Here is a 20,763-nt window from a genome sequence, read left to right on the forward strand (position 1 = left end):
TTTTGGTCACGACTGCTGGACTTCTAAGTTAAATGTGTCGATTGCTTAATGTAACTGATATTTGGCCAAAGCTTTTCTTGTCCTTAACTTGATGTGATACTCATAAGTGTGCACAACTGCTTTGCTGTCTGTAGGCAGAGAAGCCCTTTTAGCTGATAAATATCACCAAAAGCAAAGTCTTTGATTACAACAATAATTAAATAGCAGGAGCCGGTTAGAGACCAGCATTTATTTTTCTCAAATTAAATGTAAAAGCCTTCTCCGGTTAAGAGATTGGCAAGTTTTTACAAATAACATCAGTCAGCCTTTTCTAAAGGAACACAACCACATTGGAATGGAGTCATTAGGCAATGCATTTATTTTGAAGCCAATTAACCTTTTGTCAGAAAAATGTCTATGCTGTAATGGCTTCAGCGGTGGAGGTCACCCTCTAACGGCACGTGTGACAGCCATGGCGCGGGCTGACACAGGCTGGGACGGAGAGGAGAGCCAGGATTGGGATCGGCCTGCTTTTGTATTCTACTCTGCATTTCCAGAGAGCAGACAATCTTGACCTATCCATTTAGGTAATTAAAGCTTCCATTTGGAAGTGTCCTGCAGGAAGGTGAAATTTGGGGTAGATAAATGGCTGTTGCTCTCCGTATCCAGCTGCCAGTTCCATCATTTGATGGACTGCCTGATCAGGCCGGGCTGCCAGGTTCTCATAAAAATAGAGATGAATTGGGCAGCAGACAATTCTCTAAGGCAAAGCAACTCTGTCATTTGCTTCTTTGCAGGCTGTAATTTAATTGTTAGTCAAGGTGGATGGCTGACACAGGGGGGCTTTCTCTAAGAGCTTTCCCACCATCTTCCATGTGCTGAGAAATGACTCCAGTTTATTTACTTAGCAGTCAAGTGTGTTTGGTATTGGGGGATGTCACTCCAGGAAGTGCAGCGGGCCGGCACAGCTGTGTCCTGACTTACCTTCCAGGCGATTTTGTTTCCTTTCGAATCATGCTCAAGGGCAATTGGGAAGTCACCTCGCTCATAGAATTTTCGAAATGCTGTGGGCTTGGTTGGTCTTTCTTTAAATGCCCCTGCCGTTGGAGGGCCTCTCACCTTAATTGAAAAAAAAAAAAAAAATAGGGATCAGGTTTTAAGACATACTAAAAACATTCACAATAAAAGGGCTTTCTGTTTTAAAAGACTTCAGTTTGTATAAATATGTTGGAAGATAAAACCACATTATCTAATAAGGGACAACAGAAATCTGCTAATACAAACACCTGGGGAAGAAAATTATTTTATAATCACTATTAAAAGTCTACTTTATTTCAAGCTACTTTAGAAAGCATTCCTAGAAAATGTCACTTAAAATATCACTTTATAGGGAAGACTGATACTATGTTTACAAAAAACATTTTAATAGAAGTGTCTTAAGCTTAGAATGTTAAAACTTTAACAATTTCAAATACTTATAAATTCTAATCTTGGGTTTGATATACTTTATGGAATACTGAAGTAATTTAAAACATTTCAATCTTTCTATATATATGTAAAATAGTGGAATATGTTCTCAAATTATGAATATTAACAATAAAACTACTAAAACGATATAAAAGTAATAATAAATGAGTGTAGAAAGAAAAAAAAGGTGGCCTATTATATGTGTGTATTTGGTAACATGAATTCACATTTGGTAACATGAATTCACAAGAAAGTAACATTAGAACAGATGAGAAATTAGAACCGATGAGAAACTTCCATCTCCAAAACTGAAATTTTCATTAAAGAATAAATATTTCCTATAAAGTTATTTACATTGAATACATCTTTTGAATCTGCATTATTTACATGGGACCTAATTCATTAGATTGCAAAATTGAAAGTAATAAGTAAACTACTTAGAAAATGAGTGTACTGCTCTGTTCCTTACATATAGTCTAACCATGATTATTTTTCCCTGCTTATTATAAAAAGGTAAATACTAGTCATTTTATATATTAGCTTAATAAATTCATGATTACTTTGCTAATACTATGGACAGAATAATATAACTTAATCTTTTTAGTTATTTTATATGTTAATTTGTAATATTTTGTTAAAAACTCCAATTTTGATGAATATATTAACATATCTAAATAACATACAATAAATATATAATACACACTAGATATGAAAAATACATTGTATCTAATACATATATAAAAGGATTATATTTGAAATTAAGTGTGGTATTAAGAAATACCTTATTACAATGAGGAAATGCTGACGTGGAGTTGAAGAGTGAGGTAACACACGTTTATTAGAGTTTAGAATTTACTCCACTACATAGCACATTACTCCCAGTATACGATTATATGAGTAATTGAGGCAGCATTGGGCATTACCAGTAGGAAGGAAGATTTCCTTTCACTTATTGAAGATTAGGAATTTGTTCTGGAATTAGAATTAATAGCCACCATTTTCAGTCAAATTCATTCAATTGTTAAATAACCACATGTATTTAACAACAATTTTATTCAGCTCTTTGAGCTGGAGGCTATATAAAAAGAACAGTTTTAACTATATTACTGTCATGGAAACTGTAGAGCTGTGATTCCTGGACTTTTGAAACTCCTGGAGGAGTAAATCTTGAATCACATTTTTGGGAATTGATAAATGATTGACAAATTTTTATGTTGCCAAAAAGTTATATTTTTTAGTTATTTTAGTTATTTTTTCAATTTTTTTCTGCATCAATCAGTAGGTTTCTGTGATTCTTATTCTGTCACCTTTTGATATGGAGTTTTCTATTACAAATTGTAATATAATAGCCTTTAAAGTTACAGAGCTACTCAAATAATCTGCTTCCTATTGCATGACTTGCAGTAACATGTATTTTCTGAGGAATTGGTCCGTTTTATTTAAGTTGTCAAACTTACAAATGTAGAATTGCTTGTGGTTTTTCTGTATTATCCTTCTGATGTCTGGAGGGTCTCTCATGATATCCATTATTCATTTCTGATATTTGGTAATTTTTGTCTTCACTTTTTCCTTTGTCTGTATTACTAGAAGTTGGCCAATTTTATTGATTCTTCTGCATTTCCAAAACCACATTTTAACTGGATGTAGGATTTAAGGTTCATGGTTCTTTCTTTTAGCACTTGAAAAATAGTGTGCCACTTCCCTCTAGGCTTCAAAGCTTTGGATGATAAATCCACTCTCATTCACATTGCTTTCCCTTATTGATAAGGTGCCACTTTTTTTTATTTATGCGAAGATTTTTCTCATCTTTAATCTTCAGAAGTTTAATTATGATGTGCCTTTGCATGCATTTCTTTGCTTTTTATCGTGTTTGAAATTTGCTCAACCTTGTGAATCTGTAGGTTCATGTCTCTTGCCAAATTTAGAAAGTTTTCTGTCATTATTTCTTTGAGTACTTCTTTGGCCTGCCTTCTTTCTACTCTCTTTGTAGACTCCAATGACATTAATGTTAGATCTTCTGTTATGGTACCACAGATCCCTGAAACCTTTTTTTCAGCCTATTTTCTCTGTCGTTCAGATTGGGTAACTTCTACTGCTCCGTCTTCAAGTTTGTGGGTTATTCCTTCTGCCTCCTGCATTCGGCTGTTGAGCCCAAATGTGCTTTTATTTAATTTGAGTTCTATTTTAAGTTCTACAATTTCTATTTGGTTCATCTTTATATTGTCTAGTTCATTTCTGAGACTTTCCACTCTTTCATTGTCTCAAGTGTGTCATAATATTCGTAAAAGCATTTTTGAAAGTAATTTAAAATTCTTCCCTAGACGTTTCTAACATTTCTGTTACCTTGTTGTTGGCACCTGTTGATTATATTTTTACATTCACTCTGAGATCTTCCCGATTCTTGGTGTCATCACTGATTTTCTTGTGAAACCTGGATGTTTGATACATTATATTATGAGATCTTAAAGCTTCTGCTTTAGCTTGCTTATTCTGACATTTCTCTGGTAAAGGTTGGGGGAAGGGTGCTACCTTATTACTGCCAAGTTGGGGTAGAAGTCTCATTACTCTACTTGGCGTCTACTGCCCTCAGAGGAGAGAATGCCTCATTAATACTGGCTGGGGATGGAGATTCCAGAACCCACTAGGCCTCCACTGATAACCTCCTGGCTGGAAGAGGCAGGAGTGATTCATTACTGCTCCCCCATTGTCCACACTGACATCATAAATGGTGTGGCCTCATTCCCCTGAACAGTGGTGAAATTCCTGACTCTCTAGGCAGTCCTCTGACTTAACTCCAATGGGAAGGAGGCAACTCTTTTGTCACTAAGTGGGGAACAAGCCCAAGCTCCTGGTGAGGTCTCCACTGGCACTGCAGATGTTGGGGCCTCTTTACAATTCTAGTGAAGAAGAAAGTCCCAATGCCCCATTTTAAAAACTCAACTACAACCATTATTTAGATATTCTTCTTGCTAATCATCCACTAACCATCCTTTTTGAGTTTTTCTAGACGTCACATAGTTATTTTTACTGCTGATAGTAAGCCTTGAACTTACTGAGTTGGTCTAAAATTTGTTGAGATCATCCATCTTTCCCCCTTTTGTCTTTGCATTTCTTTAAAAATCAAGTTCTCTTTTCTTTTTGTCTCTTATACTGAATATACTCCAATCTTTCTGATTCTCAGCTCAAAATTCTTAATGTTCAAACTTTTGAAGGAATGGACACATTTCTAACAAAGCTTAGAAGGCTTTTTATAAATTGATATAGATAACTTATACTTCTTCCTTTCAATAAATTTTCATGCACCCTACAGAAGTGATTCCATGCCTGCACTTCCAGGGAAAGCCTTTATTTAGAAGAGAACTTTACAACATAATCCATGGTGATATGTAATCACTTGACAGTGAGAAATTCTCTTCTTGAGTCTCTGGTATCCTCTGTCTTTATATTTCTGCTATTTACTTATTTTTAAACACTTAATACTTTTTGGGATCTGCTATAGACCCATTCTAAATTAACTCTTGGCATCTCAAAAGCCAGAACTTGTAACAGAAGCTAGAATGTTCTCAATTAGCTCTCTCGGTGCATCAGTGGCACTGAGTGGCACCGAATTTTATGCAGATGCTTTGTCACTACAGCCAAAATAATACTTTTTCTGTTCCAGATACTTATGACATGTGTATCCACCTAAGCTTTATAGAAAGACATACCATTTTGATATTCTATACATAATTTATTCCATATAATCCTAAAAATCTGTACATAAAAAAATCAAGTGAAATATAATTAATTCTGGGATGGTAATAAAGATCTTATTATTGGAAACCACACAGATGGATGTAGCTTGTCTAAACAACTTTTAAAACAAGCAAAATGACCTGAAACTCCTGAGGTAAGTTCCATACTTGTAGAAGAGAAAATATTATAAATTTTATTTCATGTTTTAAGAATTTTGCCTCAATTTATTATAAATAATAGAAAGCAAACAAGAGACCATAAATCAAACGAGATTTGTGGGAAAATGCAATTAAGGTTTGCCTGAATGGTAGGGGCAATCTGTAAACCAATTAGGAAGAATGGATGTTACAGCAGAATGCTTTTAATAAAATCTGATGCGCTTGGGAACCAAGATACTGAATGCAGTTTGAAATGAATACAGATGACAGAATACTTTATATGCCTACATTTACGGAATGTGGTATAATGGATTTCGGACTTAGATCACAGTGTCTGTCATATGGTCACAAAACTAATAAGAAGAAGGAAGGAATGTAAGGCTCTTCAAAAGTCTTCATTATATAGTTTGAAAATTTTCTTTTCACTATTTTTATTCTTTAGCATAAACTGAAGCTGTTTAAAAAAGACTTTTATATCAACAGGAAATTTGCATTGTGTTATTCTAATTGGCCAATTTAGCCAACCCAGAATGCTGAAACAATAGGATGCAAAGGTATTGATTTCTTGTTTTCATCAGCTTCAATCTGAAATTCTGATTCGTGAAAATGCCATTGTTATAAACGGGTGGGCAAGACCTGTTGACTTGAGTCTGTCAGGACTGAACTGTTAGTCTCAGGAACGGTAAATCGGTTACCATCAGCGTAGGCTCCTGAGTGAGAAGTTCTGTAATTCAGTGTCTGCCTCATTTGCCAACTGTAATTGCTTCAATGCATTAGAAATTTTACAATACTCAAGGTCATCAAATGACCAGGACAATGCTTACAAAATTATTACAATAAGAAAATTGCATTGTAACAGAAGATAGGTTCCTCAACGATAGCAAAAATGAGCTCATAATATCAAGTAAAATGATTATAAGTTATAACAATATAACAATTTAAGATTTTAACAATATATTATGATCATGATAGTCAGAAAAGATATGAGCCTTATTTGTTAAGGATATGTACAAACATTCATTTTATTGCACTTTGGTTTATTGTGCTTTGCAGATATTGTGTTTATTTAGTAAAATGAAGGTTTGTGGCAACCTTGCATTGTGTAAGTCTATCAGTGCCATTCTTCCAACAGCATGGGCTCACTTCATGTCTCTGCATCATGTTTTGGTAATCCTGGTACTATTTCAACTTTTCATCATTATTATATCTGTTATGGTAACCTGTGATCAGTGATCTTCAATATTACTATTGTAATTTTGGGGGAGTACCACAAACAACTCCCATATAAGGCAACAAATTTAATCCATAAATGTTTGTGTTCTAACTGCTCCACCAATCGGCCATTCCCCTATCTCTCTCCCTTCCTCAGGCCTCCCTATTTCCCGAGACATAACAATATTGAAATGAGTTCAATTAGTAACTCTACATGGCTCCTAAGTGTTCAAATGAAGGGAAGAGTCACACGTCTCTTCCTCTGAATCAAAAGCTAGAAACAATTAAGCTCAGTGAAGAAGGCATATTGGACACCAGGACAGGCTGGAAGACCTCTTGTACCAAATAGTCAGCCAAGCCAAGTTGTGAATGCAAAGGAAAGGTTCCTGAAGGAAATAAAAAGTGCTATCCCAGTGAACACATGAATGATGAGAAAGTGAAACAGGCTTATTGGTGATATGGAAAAAGTTTGAGTGGTCTGGATAGAAGATCAAACCAGCCACAACATTCCCTCAAGCCAAAGCCTAATCCAGAGCAAGGCCCTACCTGTCTTCAGTTCTGTGAAGGCTGAGAGAGGTGAGGAAGCTTCAGAAGAAAAATGTGAAGCTAGTAGAGGTTGATTTGTGAGATTTATGGAAAGAAGCCATCTCCATAAATTGAAGTGCAAGGTGAGGCAGCAAGTGCTGATGGAGAAGCTGCAGCAAATTTTCCAGAAGATCTACCTAAGATAAATGATGAAAGTGGCTACAGTAAACAAGAGCTTTTTAATGAAGAACAAACAGCTTTCTATTGGAAGAGGATACTGGGCTAGTAAAGTTACTGAGGATAAATCAGTGTTTGGCTTCGAAGTTTCAAAGGACAGACTGACTCTTTTGTTAGGGGCTAATGCAGCTGGTGACTCTAAGTTGAAGCCAGTGGTCTCTGAGCACTCAAAAAGTTCTAGAGCCTTTAAGAATGAGGAAAAATCTATGCTTCCTGTACTCTGTAAATGGAACAACAAAGCCTGGATGACAACACATCTGTATATAGCATGGTTTATTGAATATTTTCAGCCCACTGTTGAGATCTACTGCTCAGAAGAAAAGATTTCTTTCAAAGTATTCTCCTCATTGACAAAGCTCTTGGTCACCCAACAGCTCTGATGGAGATGTACAAGGAGATGAATGTTGTTTTCATCCCTGCTTACACAACACCCATTCTGCAGCCCATACATCAAGGGGTAATTTTGACTTTCAACTTTTTTTTTTTTTTTTTTTAAGAAATACATTTTAGGCCAGGTGTGGTGGCTCACACCTGTAATCCCAGCACTTTGGGAGCCTGAGTCGGGGGGAGGGGTGCATCACCTGAGGTCAGGAGTTCGAGACCAGCCTGACCAACATGGTGAAACCCTGGCTCTACTAAAAATACAAAATTAGCTGGGCGTGGTTGCGCATGCCTGTGATCCCAGCTACTTGGGAGGCTGAGGCAGGAGAATCGCTTGAACCCGGGAGGCAGAGATTGCAGTAGGCTGATATTGTGCCATTGCACTCCAGCCTGGGCAACAAGAGTGAAACTCGACCTCAGAAAAAAAAAAAAAAAAAAAAGATATACATTTTGTAAGGCTCTAGCTGCCATAGATGGTGATTCCTCTGATGTATCTGGGCAATGTAAATTTAAATATTCTGCAAAAGATTCAGGATTTACCATTCTAACTGCCATTAAGAACCTTTCTGATTCATAGGAAGAGGTCAAAATATCAACATTAAAAGGAGGGTTGATTCCAATCCTCATGAATAACTTTGAGGGGTTCAGGACTGCAGCGGAGTAACTGGAGATGTAGCAGAAATAGCAAAAAGTCTAGAATTAGAAGTGAAGATGTGAACAAATTGCTGCAACCTCATATAAAACTTTAATGAGGAGCTGCTTCTTATGGATGAGCAAAGAAAGTAGTTTCTTGAGGCAGAATCTACTCCTGGTGAAGATGCTTTGAACATTATCAAAATGATTTTTTTAAAAAAAGGACAATGACAGCAAACATAAACTTAATTGATAAGCATGGGCACAATTTGAGAAGATTGACTTCAATTTTGAAAAAAGTTTTACTGTGCATAAAATGGTATTAAACAGCATCACATGCTACCAAGAAATCTTTCATGAAAAGAAAAATCAATCAATGCAGCAAATTTCACTGTTGTCTTATTTTAAGAAATCATCACAGCCACACCAGCTTTCAGCAACCACCACACTGATCAGTCAGCAGCCATCAATGTCAGAGCAAGATCCTCCACCGGCAAAAAGACTGTGAAGGCTCAGATGATTGTTAGCATATTTTAGCAATAAAGTATTTTTAATTAAGGTATGTGCATTGTTTTTAGACATAATGCTATTGTACCTTACTAGACTATAATATAGTATAAATGTAATTTATATGCACTGGGAAACAAAAAAATCATGTGACTCTCTTAATTGATATTTGCTTCATTGCAGTGGTCCGAATCTGAATCTGCGATATCTCCAAGGTCGGCCTTTATATACAGTCATGTGCTGCAGAACAATGTTTCAGTCAACAACAGACCACATATACCATTGTGGTCCCAGAAGATTATAGTACCATATTTTTACCGTACCTTTTCTATCTTTAGATATGTTTAAACTACACAAATACTTACCATCTTCTTACATTTACCTACAGCATTCAATACAGTAACATGTTGTACAGGTTTGTAGCCCAGGAGCAATAGGCTACACCACATAGCCTAGGTGTGTAGTAGGCAATACCATCTAAGTTTGTGTAAGTACACTGTATGATGTTCACGCAATGATGAAATTGCCTAACAACGCATGAATGGATCCCCACGTTTAAGCAATACATGACTGTATTTCAATAAACATTCAATATATTGGTAAGCATCCTATGGAGTCTTTAAAAATAAGGCACTACAGGCAACAGTGGCTGGCAGGGAAAACTTCAAGTGATTTGAGCCATCTACTTCTGGAAGGGTTTTCAGTCAAGGTCTAACAGAATGGCCTGAGGTCAGGAGAACATAGAGTCAAGGTGAGTGGTCTGCATTTCAGTGCAGTGGTCCAAGCATAGGATGGCAAAAGCCTTAAATTAGGGTGGCATCAGGAATAAGAACAAAACCCCTCACACTGTGCTCATTGCTTTATGAATATTATTGGTATCAATTTGCAACAAAACTGTATGAAAATGATTTCACAGACAAGGAAATTGAAGAGGGTAAATAACTGGCTGGAAATCACCATGTCAGCACACAGTTGAAAAGAGACTTTAATCCCAATCTCTTTGTCTCTACAGGACATGTCCCTCAGTCACCATCCTAGATCATTAAATTTAAGCAAAAATCTAAAGGATTATTTGGGGCATCTGACCGATTGGATGAGGAGAGCTAGAGGCAGAGATGGAATTTAGAGTTCAAGACTACAAAGTTATGAATAGTCTATTTGTTTAAACCATGTAAATAATAAGAAACTGCAAAGCTTGCAAGAAAATCTTATTAAATCACTTGTAATCCTACCACCTATTAATAACTTTGTGCTTTTCCTATTAAACTTTTCAAAACCATAAAACTGCAAATACCATATTTTTACGTCCTTTCCATTTAGTGTACTTTTAAACTTAGTTTAATATGTTTTGATGTTGCGATTTCTATCAAAATTTCATATTTAATGGCTAAGTAATATTCCACCTACTATTTGCCATTATATTTGGAATGTGTATTATTTCCATTTTTTGCCTATCGTAATTACATTGTATAAACATTCCAGGCATATGAGATTTTTTATATTATTTCCTTCAGACAGAGTCTCCAATGTGAAATAATAGGGTAAATTTTGTGTATATTTTATGATTCTTGATAATATTATTTTCTAATTTAAAAAGAGATCAATCTTCCTGTTCAATTTAGATTACTACATTTAACAAAGGAGGATGAGTATTTTCTCATTTTGTATAAATACAATATGCATGCATTGTGAATGCGTGTGTTCATGTCTTTTCCTCATTAATGTTAATTTGTATGGGATCTTCATATTGGAATATATTAAGTACTGGTTGTGTTGACTGAAAATATCTTACCATCTTTGTTTCCAGTTTTATTTATTTAGCATTGAAAAGTTTTAAATTTTGTGTAAGAAAGTCTCTGTCTTTTCTTTATTTGCTCTTTTTGCCTCCAGCTTTGCTTTCTCTAGTTGATTCCTCTGTGTGCTGCACAATGAATATTCTAATAGACTAATTAAATCATATCTTTCATCTGCTTACAATCCATCAATGATTTCCCATTGACACACTACACAAAGACATTTGCAAGCTGACTGTCAGTCTCTCCGGTCATTCCTGCACAGGCACTTCAAGCATTACTCACACCAAAATGCTGGCAGTCTCAAATATATCCTGCTCCTCCTTGGTCTCCATGATTTTCCATCAGCCTGTAATTCTCCCTTGTGCCCTCACTCTTTTCTCTTCTCCTTCCTTTTCTCCTGAATAACCATTCATCACCTTCAAGACTCAGCACAAATCTTTCTAACAAACCACATCCCTACCGTGAAGTGGTGTTAGATCCTTCTTCACATGAAGCTTGCAATGCCTGTGGGATAAACAACTTGGGGAGGAGGGTCACTGAACAACTGGACATCTGTAGAGTGATTATTAGAGAGGTCTAAGCTGTTGATATTGTTTGACTGTGACCAAGTGGTAGGTTCAATCTATGGAAATGGTCAACTTTTCCCAAAGGGAGAGTGTATAGTGAGAAAAAGGCTGGGGCCCCAAGACAGTACCTGAATATTTAACAATAAGTGGATTCTATAGAAGAGAAAGAATAGTCAGAATAGTAGCAAGAAAATGGAAAAGGGATGATACCATAAAATTCAACAAGTGAGAGAGATAAATTTTTTGTTGTTTTTTTTTTAATAATAAAGGGAGATTATTAAGAGGAGAACTGAAAGTATCCATCTGAAAATCTAAAAGCAGTAGTGACATGATGAGGTGGTAGCCAGACTGTAGTGCACTGAGGAATAAGTGAGAAATATGAAGAAGACCTTGTATTCTGTAGGAGCCATTCTACCCTATGGAATGGCAAAATCTGAGATGTTAGCCAGGTGTGATTGCTGAAGGAGGTCAAAACCAATGGTAATTGGAAATAGGAAAAGAGAAGAAAATTAATGGACTGTTACACTGGAATTCATAAATTATATAACCATTTATGGAACAGGAGTGGGTTTTATAATGGAAGCTGTATGTATAACCAATACACTTATAAAAAATGGCCAGAGAAACCTGTGAAGTACAGAATAAGTTTTTCAATGTTAGGAGCTCATAACTCTGAATTTGGGGATCTATGGTCACATAAACTAAACCATTTATTAGAAATGGAGTTAAGAAAATAGGTCTAGGCTGGGCCCAGTGGCTCACACCTGTAATTCCAGCACTTTGGGAGGCCAAGGCGGGTGGATCACAAGGTCACGAGATCAAGGCCATCCTGGCTAACATGGTGAAACCCCATCTCTACTAAAAATACAAAACACTAGCCAGGCATGGTGGCGGGCACCTGTAGTCCCAGCTACTCGGGAGGCTGAGGCAGGGGAATGGCATGAACCCAGGAGACGGAGCTTGCAGTGAGCCGAGATCGTACCACTGCACTCCAGCCTGGGTAACAGAGCGAGACTCCGTCTCAAAATAAATAAATAAATAAATAAAATAAGAAAATAGCTCTAAATTAGACTTTTACCTGTATCATTTAGTCATTAAAAATATATTGGAAGCCTAATTTTCACAAGTTACTAGTAGGTTTGGTCGGATTGGAGAAAAAATACAAGTGAAATACATTAGCTTCAAAATATATATTATTAGGAGAAGAGATAAAAAAAATCACCCACAATCTGCACTTGAAATAAGAATATGAGAAATGTCACAAAAAATATATAGAATTCTGCAAACTCAGAAGATAAACCTCTTCGGTCTGAAGGCATTGTTCCTTTTCATTAGAAAATGCTATTTAGCCTTTACAGAGTACCTACAGGTTTCAGTGGATCCAGACAAAAACATATTATAATTTCCTATGAACCTGAATTCTGTACAATTTTAATTAGAAATAATTATCAGAAAATTATGTTTGCTATTCCCTGTATTTGTCCATTTACAATTTTGTAGTTAACAGTTAAATCAGAATTAATTTGTCTGAATTTTCTGTACATTTTATAAATGTAAGTGGTTATTATTACTACACTTTTATAACCAAAAATTCACTATTGATGAGATCAACACATTTTCTATGTGAAATCTCTAGCAATAAAATTCACATTTCCTGTTTTGAAATTCATTTGTCCAAATGAAAAATCTGGTTGAACATCTAAGGTTTCTGTTATACTTAAATGAAATAATCTAAATTAGTCTAAAGTACTTGCAGAGACTAGTTTAAATATGATGAACATAAATAAAAACTAAAATTAACATGTGCATATTATAATAAATTACATTTAAATTACCATTGTCTTTCGATGGTCACAGAAAAACAAATAACTTATAACGCATTTTTTTTCTAATAGGTACTATGAGAAAGATGCAATGCTACCAGTATAAGATAGCAGTATGTAGAAAATTAGCCAGGCATGGTGGCTCACGCCTATAATCCCAGAATTTTGGGAGGCCTAGGGGGTCGGATCACCTGAGGTCAGGAGTTCAAGACCAGCCTGGCCAACATGGCAAAACCCATTTCTACTAAAAATACAAAAATTGGCTGGGTCTGGTGGCGTACACATGTAATCCCAGCTACTTGGGAGGCTGAGGCAGGGGAATCACTTGAACTCGGGAAGTGGAGTTGCAGTGAGGTGAGATATCACCACTGTACCCCAGCCTGGTCAACAGAGCGAGACTCTTTCTCAAAAAAAAAAAAAAAAAAAAAAAAGAAAGAAAGAAAGAAAAAGAAAAGAAAATTGACAAACATTTCAGTTAAAACATTTAGCACAGTTTGGTACTAGAGCTGGTTTTTCTGCTTGACCATACATTGTAAGCTGCTTTGCTTCCAGAAGGATTTAAGGACGTTCACGAAGACACATGCAGTTCAGAAGACAGCTCAGCGCACATGGAGGAACTGCCAGGTGTGGGGAGGTGATTGGACCCTTGCAGCCTTAGCCTCCTCTAAAATGTTCCTGGCTGACCTCTATGATTCCTTCTACACTTTAACTTAACATGTTGAGTAAGCATCCTACGGAGTCTTTAAAAATAAAGCTCTACAGGCAACAATGGCTGGCAGGGAAAACTTCAATTTATTAATTCAACAAATGTTGAGGACATACAATATTATCAGAGCATTCACACACTTTTAGAGCTAAGAGGAACTGCAAAGAACACATCAACTCCTTGTTTTTCTCTTGGTTTAACTGAAACCCAAAGAGGCTACGGAAACATATCCCGGTCGACATTTCAAAGCATATTTTCTTCAGCTCTATTACTTAATATCTATCTCCATTTCATAGATACCAGATTCTTTCAGGTCCACTTGATTTTAAAAATGCTTCTGTAATAACTGTATGACCTAAGGAAGTCCCAAAGATTGTTAAGTAAATCGAGAGTATGTCGTTTAAAATTTATAGATAAACTGCGGCACAATTTGGAAGCAATATTTCATTTCAAAATGGTCTAAAATTGTCCTGAAAGCCATGGTTAAACAACAAAATTTGTTTTACATTATTTTTGTTTAAAATAATAGGCAGCAGTGATCTTTAAAACTCTCCATTGTAGAAGAAAAAGAAAAGGTGGTTAGCCTTTCTTAACAAAATGAGATGCAACAATCAAATGATTAAAAAAATTCTTGACAGTTAAAGGCTAAAAAAGTTTACTTAAAAACTGCCCTCTTCTTGCAGTTAAATATAGAAAAAGGCACATATTTAAGTGCCCAAGTGCGGTTCTTGCCTTCAACTTGTCTCCGAGAGTCATCAGAGACTTCAATTTAGACTATGCTATTTAGCATCTGTCTTGTAGAACTGATAAAATGCCTGAATGACTGAGACAGCTTAGCTAATACACTGTCACACCTAACTCTAAGGCCAAAGGAATCGCGAGCTAAATGTGAAAGGAGAATATAAATGGGCAAGAGTGTAAAATATATTCTACTCTCCTAATACCTTTAATGTTGAAAGGTGGTAAACAGTTTATATCTAAACACGTATCTTCTGTGTCTTGCAAGAGTTATTTCTTACTGAATAATTAGAGTAAAAAATGTTATTTTTGTATCTATTAAGAGACTATTACCATTAACATCTTACATATCATGAATATTTTAATAGAAAATTTGAAAATTCTTGTGTCTAATGATGCAAACTGAAATTCTCCAGGAAAAAAACTAGCTATTTAATAGAAAACAATTCTTAGAACTGTCTACAATAAAAGATATTTATATTGGTAAGAAAAATAAAAGGGTTCCACTTTCCCATAATTCCACTGGCTCCCTCTAAAATAAAATACTTAGAAAGTTAATACAATTTACAGAGCTATTAAATACTCTGATTATGATTTAGAAACTCCAGTAATAAAGAAAGCAAGAAATGTATGAAATATATATCACACATATAAAGCACACTCTCTACAATTTAATCAGAAGATAATTCAATAAGAAACACTAGGTTAGAGTCCTATCCATCTAGGTTTTTTCCACCGTGGTTTCCACCATGGTCTATTTGACCATGAAAGAAATATTAAGAATGTAAAAGGAGAAACAATGAACATGTACCTAAATAGCATGTTGTCTGCCCTAAATAAAGATAGTAATGCATCTTTCACTATTCAGATGCAAAGTATTTTTATTTTCATTTACATTTTATTATTTTTTAGTAAATATGCATTTTTTTCCCCTGAGTCAAAATCTTTATTTGTGAAAGCTGGCTGAAGTTTGGTCAGCTTGTGTCCAAAATAAAGCCAACTAATCCATATGGAGATTAAACTCCTGACCGCTCTCCATCAACAACAAGCCTGACTTGGCCATTTGTCTAACCAGTCCCAGCCAGACACTTACAACTCACCAATCCAGAAGCTTTGTTAATAGCTTTCATTACATTCAGAAGTTATTCTTTTTGCATAGCATTATTTACTTTGGATGCATGCATATGATTACATGATTTGAATAGAATTGGTAAGCACAATTTGAAATATGTTAGATACTAAAATTTTATATAGGCACTCCATATACTTGTATAAGTAATTCACACACACAACACACACACACACACACAGATAATCTGACTCAGTGAGGGGTTTCCTAATACATCTTTCCTTTGAAATATGTTACTGTATTATTGTTTTTTAAATATAAGATGACATATGAGTCACCACAGACAAGAAATCTTAACTTTCAAAAGGAAATATAGGAGGTGTTGAGAAAATGCCCCGCTTCACAGCCTCCTTTAGTGCCTTGGTACCTAACAAGTACTAAATCTCAAAAGTTAATATAATTTCTAGTGTGAACGTTTCTCCTTTCTTCTTCTTATTTTGGAAATCATATGAATGAAATAAGATGAATAAAAATAAAAAGGAACCATAAGCCTCACTTGCTGTAAATTAGGAGAAAAACTGACCACCAAAAGCAGCTAACATAAGGCACAAGTTATGTGGGAGGAAGGAGAGAGAGGAAATATGGTGAGTGATGAGAGATCATTGAGAGATTCTAGAAAACACCAGAAAAAAATGTATTTCTGGTGAGGGAGATCCCATGAGGGACAACATTTGTTTCTTGTTTGCAAAAATGAGTATAAATAAGGCTCCCAGCAAAAGTCCCTTCATATCCATTTGTGGATCAAAGAGGCAGAAGAGGGGCCGACAAACAAAAATAGATACGTTAACAAATGATCCCTGCAACCATCATTCTTTCCGACAGAATAGAGAGGGAGAAGGTTGGATCAAGAAGCCTCGACACAGAAGCCCACTTTAAATAAGTGTTTAGGAAAAACCAATTCAATTCAATGATAAGTATTAAAGTAGGACCTAGCACAACATCAAAGTTACTATAAGAAGAACAATATTTAAAAGAGCAGCAAAACTTACTAATTGATGAAAAATACCACACAGAGTTAAACACTATGACCAAATAGCTTGCCAGGAATTTTTAAAACTTGGTGAATCCACCACTTCTATGAAAGGAGACCGAGAATTATGACAGGGAAGAAATGGTGATGTAATGGGAGAAGATGAAACATAAGGCATCAGAATTTGGAAAGCAAGTAGAAATAAGAAACTTATGTAAAAATGAAACTGGAAGAAAAGGGAAAAATAGCATTGCAAAAATACAAAGAGGAAAGAAAGGACAGAAATGAGAAAAATGAATAATGTGAAAGAGACGTAAAGTCTGGCAAGGGAGCTCTACCTTATCATAATTGAAGTCCTCAAAGAAAAAATTCAAAACAATGAGAAAAAAACAAATATTTTTATATGTGGTTATAAAAATGTTTTGAAATACAAGAACTACTTATATATTGTTGAAGAAATTATTACCTCTGTGGTCCAGGAAAAATTAAAGCAAACATTGCCCAATGACATGTATTAGTGAACTTATCAGAATTTTTTTTTAAAAGGCTTTTTGTATAGTTATTTAAAACCATCAAGTCACTTGTAAGAGTCAGGTGGACTTCATGTTTCCAGTTCAATATCTCGTCCCTGAAGACAACAGATCAATAGATAAGCACCTGCAAGATTCATAAGAAAAGGTTTGCCACGGTATATATTTCCAGGAAAAGTGCCCTTTAGTTATAAAATCTACAGATAAATAGGTTTGTTGTTGTTGTTGTTGTTGTGTTGTGTTGTGTTGTGTTTTGGTTTGGTTTTTGAGATGGAGTCTCACTCTGTCGCCCAGTGCAGTGGTATGATCTCGGTTCACTGCAACCTCTGCCACTAGGGTTCAAGTGATCCTCCTGCCTCAGCCTCCCCAGTAGCTGGGATTACAGGCATGCACCATACCTGGCTAATTTTTGTATTTTGAGTAGAGACGGGGATTCACCATGTTGGCCAGGCTGGTCTCAAACTTCTGACCTCAGATGATCTGCCTGTCTTGGCTTCCCAAAATGTTGGGATTACAGGCGTGAGCCACTGTGCCTGGTCAGATAGATAGGTTTTGAAATTCAAAAATTCAAAGATAATTGTTGCTATGAACGACTCTCGAGGAAACTCTGTGGAGACAAGCTTGAGACTCTCAGGAAAGGACTGGAGCAACGTCTTTGAAAGGACTGTGTAAAGCATTCGCATAAATAACTACACAACTCCTCATTTAGCATTGGTGTCAGGATGATAGTATAGAATGTAAATGACATATATCATATGCAGATGACACAACTAACACAAATCGAGAGAGAGATGACAAAAACATGGGAGGTATCTTTTTTTTTTTTTTTTTTTTTTTTTTTTTTTTTTTTTTTTTTTTGCTTTTCGCTTCATCTATTATCATTGAGAGGCAAAGGACAGGATTTAGAGCATGTAACTACATTTAACCAGACAAAGGTAAGCACTATGAAATACGATATTATTGACTAAACTCAGGTGGTACTGTAGAAGGGGAAGAAGAGAAAATATATTAATTATATTCATTAGCCATATTAGAGAACTAATAGCTATCACAAAAAATAAGGGCTATAGGTGATACAGTTATAAAGATAACCATAAAAAAATAGTGTACATACTCTTTCAAATACACATGAACAAAGAAAACTGAGCACACAGAGAAAGATAAAAGTAGAAAACATTACAAAATAATTTCACAGAACCTGGACCAACATCTCAGCTATTAATAAATATAAAAAGATTAAATAAACTTTCTGTTTCGATCATAAAGAAAAACACATCTGTGCTAAAAACAAAGTGACCCAGAAAGATTGAAAATGAAGAAATAAAGAAAAATCTACCAAGAAAGTCGAATGTAAAGGTCTAATCTCAGAATCATGTGGGAAAATACAACACACATCTACTAAAGGCAAGAACAAGATAAGGATGTTCTCTGTTGCTGTACTATTTAGCATTTAAAAAATATTCTATTGGAGGCACTAGCCAGTACAGGTAGGTAAGAGAAAAAAAAATGAGGTTAAAACATTGGGGAAGGATGAGATAAAACAGTAAGTCTTTGAAGATTATACGATCATGTACTCGGAGAAAACCAACTTAAAATTGGTAAGTAACATAGAAACTTAGCAAGGTAGTAGCATGCAAAATTAACTGTACTAGCATGCAGAAATCTATAGTTTTCATATACAAAAATGATGATCAATTAGGAGATACTGACTCAATTATAGTAACAACAAAAAAAGTACATGGGAAAAATTTAATAAATGTACAAGATCTATTTCAAGAAGTTTTGAAATATGATTTAAAGTATAAAAAAGACTTAAAATTTAGAAAACACACTATTTTGTGATAGAAGGATTGCACATCATTACACCTCATGAAATGGTTAATTTTGCAAAATTAATTTATAAACAATACCATCATAATAAAAATACAACTAGGTTTTTCTTTTTAGAAATTGAGAAGATGATTCTGTAGTTTACATGGAATTATTTTAAAAACTTTGTCAGGAAATCTCCAAAAAAAAAAAAAATCAGTATGTACAGGTAAAAACAGAAGGTCACTGGAGCAGGGATCTAGTTATATTTCAAATAACTGTGCACATTTAATAAGTCACAAAGTTAGACCTCAAATCAGTGCGGAAACATGGACTATTCATTAACTGGTGTTGGAACATCTGGGTAGCCATTCAGGTAGAATAAAATTGGATAAATGTCTTCCAATTTACAACAGAATTAGTTCCAACAGGAGCATATAGTCAAAGAAAAGAAAAAAGAAAGAATAAGTGTCCTAAAAAGAGTCATACAGCGGCCAACACAGCCTTGCCTCCTCTGTTCCCCGCCCCTCTTCTCTGACCTCCTCATCTATTTTCACCGTAGTTTACTCTGCACTAACCACACTGGCTTCCCTTGAACACATCAGGTAAATTCCCAATGGAGGGAACTCGCTCTAGGTGTTGTGTCTGCCTGGAGTTCTTCCAGGTGTCTGTTTAATCACCTCATCTCTTTTAAGTGTCTCGGTCTCCCTTTCTTAATGTGACCTACCACAATCCCCCCATTTAAAATAACGGTCTCCCCACCATGAACTCCAAACCCCCCTATCCAGCTCTTTTTTTCCATAATATTCATAGTATTCATTCACTTTCTCTTTTTTTTCCATAGTATTCATTCCTTTCTAATGTACCGTAGAATGCATCTGCAATGCTTATTGTTTATTACCTTCCTGCCTGAGCTAAATTACAAGCTCCATGAGGAATCACTGTTTTGTTCCTTGTTAGATTAATAGTACAGGGTACAGAATAGGTGTTCAACAAATATTTCTGGAATGATCGCATAAACTTGATCATATGGTAAAGGTGACATTGCTGATGAATGGGAAAAGGTGATAATATTCGATATATGGTGCTGGGACAACTGCATATTCATGCAAGAAGAAAACATGTATCTCTGTCTCACAGCATACATAAAATTCAATTCCATGTGATTAAAAGAAATATCAGAGGCCAAACCGTATGAAAATTAACAAAAATGCAGAAAAAATTCTTTATTATTTTGGGATAGACAAGAATATCTTAAGAAAGTTAGCTAAAAGGACAAATCATAAAGTATAAAAATTGATAAATTTGTCCACATTAACAGTGATTGCTCATCAAGAGATATCATTTAAAAAATTAAAAAGCCATAAACTCCAAATAGATATATAAAGCATAATCAATAAAAATTAGTATCCAAAACATATTAGTACTCCAACAGATCAACAAGAAAAAGAAAAACAACCCCATAGAAAAGCAGGAAATATATAGTAACAACAGAAGAGTACAACTGAATGCCCAATAAAACAAATTTAAGCCTGGCATGGTGTCTCATGCCTGTAATCCCAGCACTTTGGGAGGTCGAGGAGGAGCGGATTACAAGGTCAGGAGATCCAGACCATCCTGGCTGACACGGTGAAACCCCGTCTCTACCAAAAATACAAAAAACTAGCCGGGCGCGGTGGCGGGCACCTGTAGTCCCAGCTACTGGGGAGGCTGAGGCAGGAGAATGGCGTGAACCCGGGAGGCGGAGCTTGCAGTGAGCTGAGATCCGGCCACTGCACTCCAGCCTGGGAGGCAGAGCAAGACTCCGTCTCAAAAAAGAAAAACAAAAAACAAAAAACAAAAAAAACCCCACAAATTTAAAA

The 20,763-nt window shown here is 35.6% G+C and overlaps 1 protein-coding gene across 2 annotated transcripts in view; it reads right to left on the reverse strand.

The window, feature by feature from the left end:
- Positions 1-20,763, reverse strand: part of LOC105487513 (parkin coregulated) — a 578,623-nt gene that overhangs the window by 492,151 nt on the left and 65,709 nt on the right. For both annotated transcript variants that reach the window (XM_011750975.3, XM_071095937.1), the window contains exon 2: positions 964-1,098. In XM_011750975.3, coding sequence (XP_011749277.1) covers positions 964-1,098 — 135 coding nt within the window. The remainder of the gene's footprint in view (positions 1-963; positions 1,099-20,763) is intronic.

This window comes from Macaca nemestrina, chromosome 5, assembly GCF_043159975.1.
Source record: "Macaca nemestrina isolate mMacNem1 chromosome 5, mMacNem.hap1, whole genome shotgun sequence".
NCBI lineage: Eukaryota > Metazoa > Chordata > Mammalia > Primates > Cercopithecidae > Macaca > Macaca nemestrina.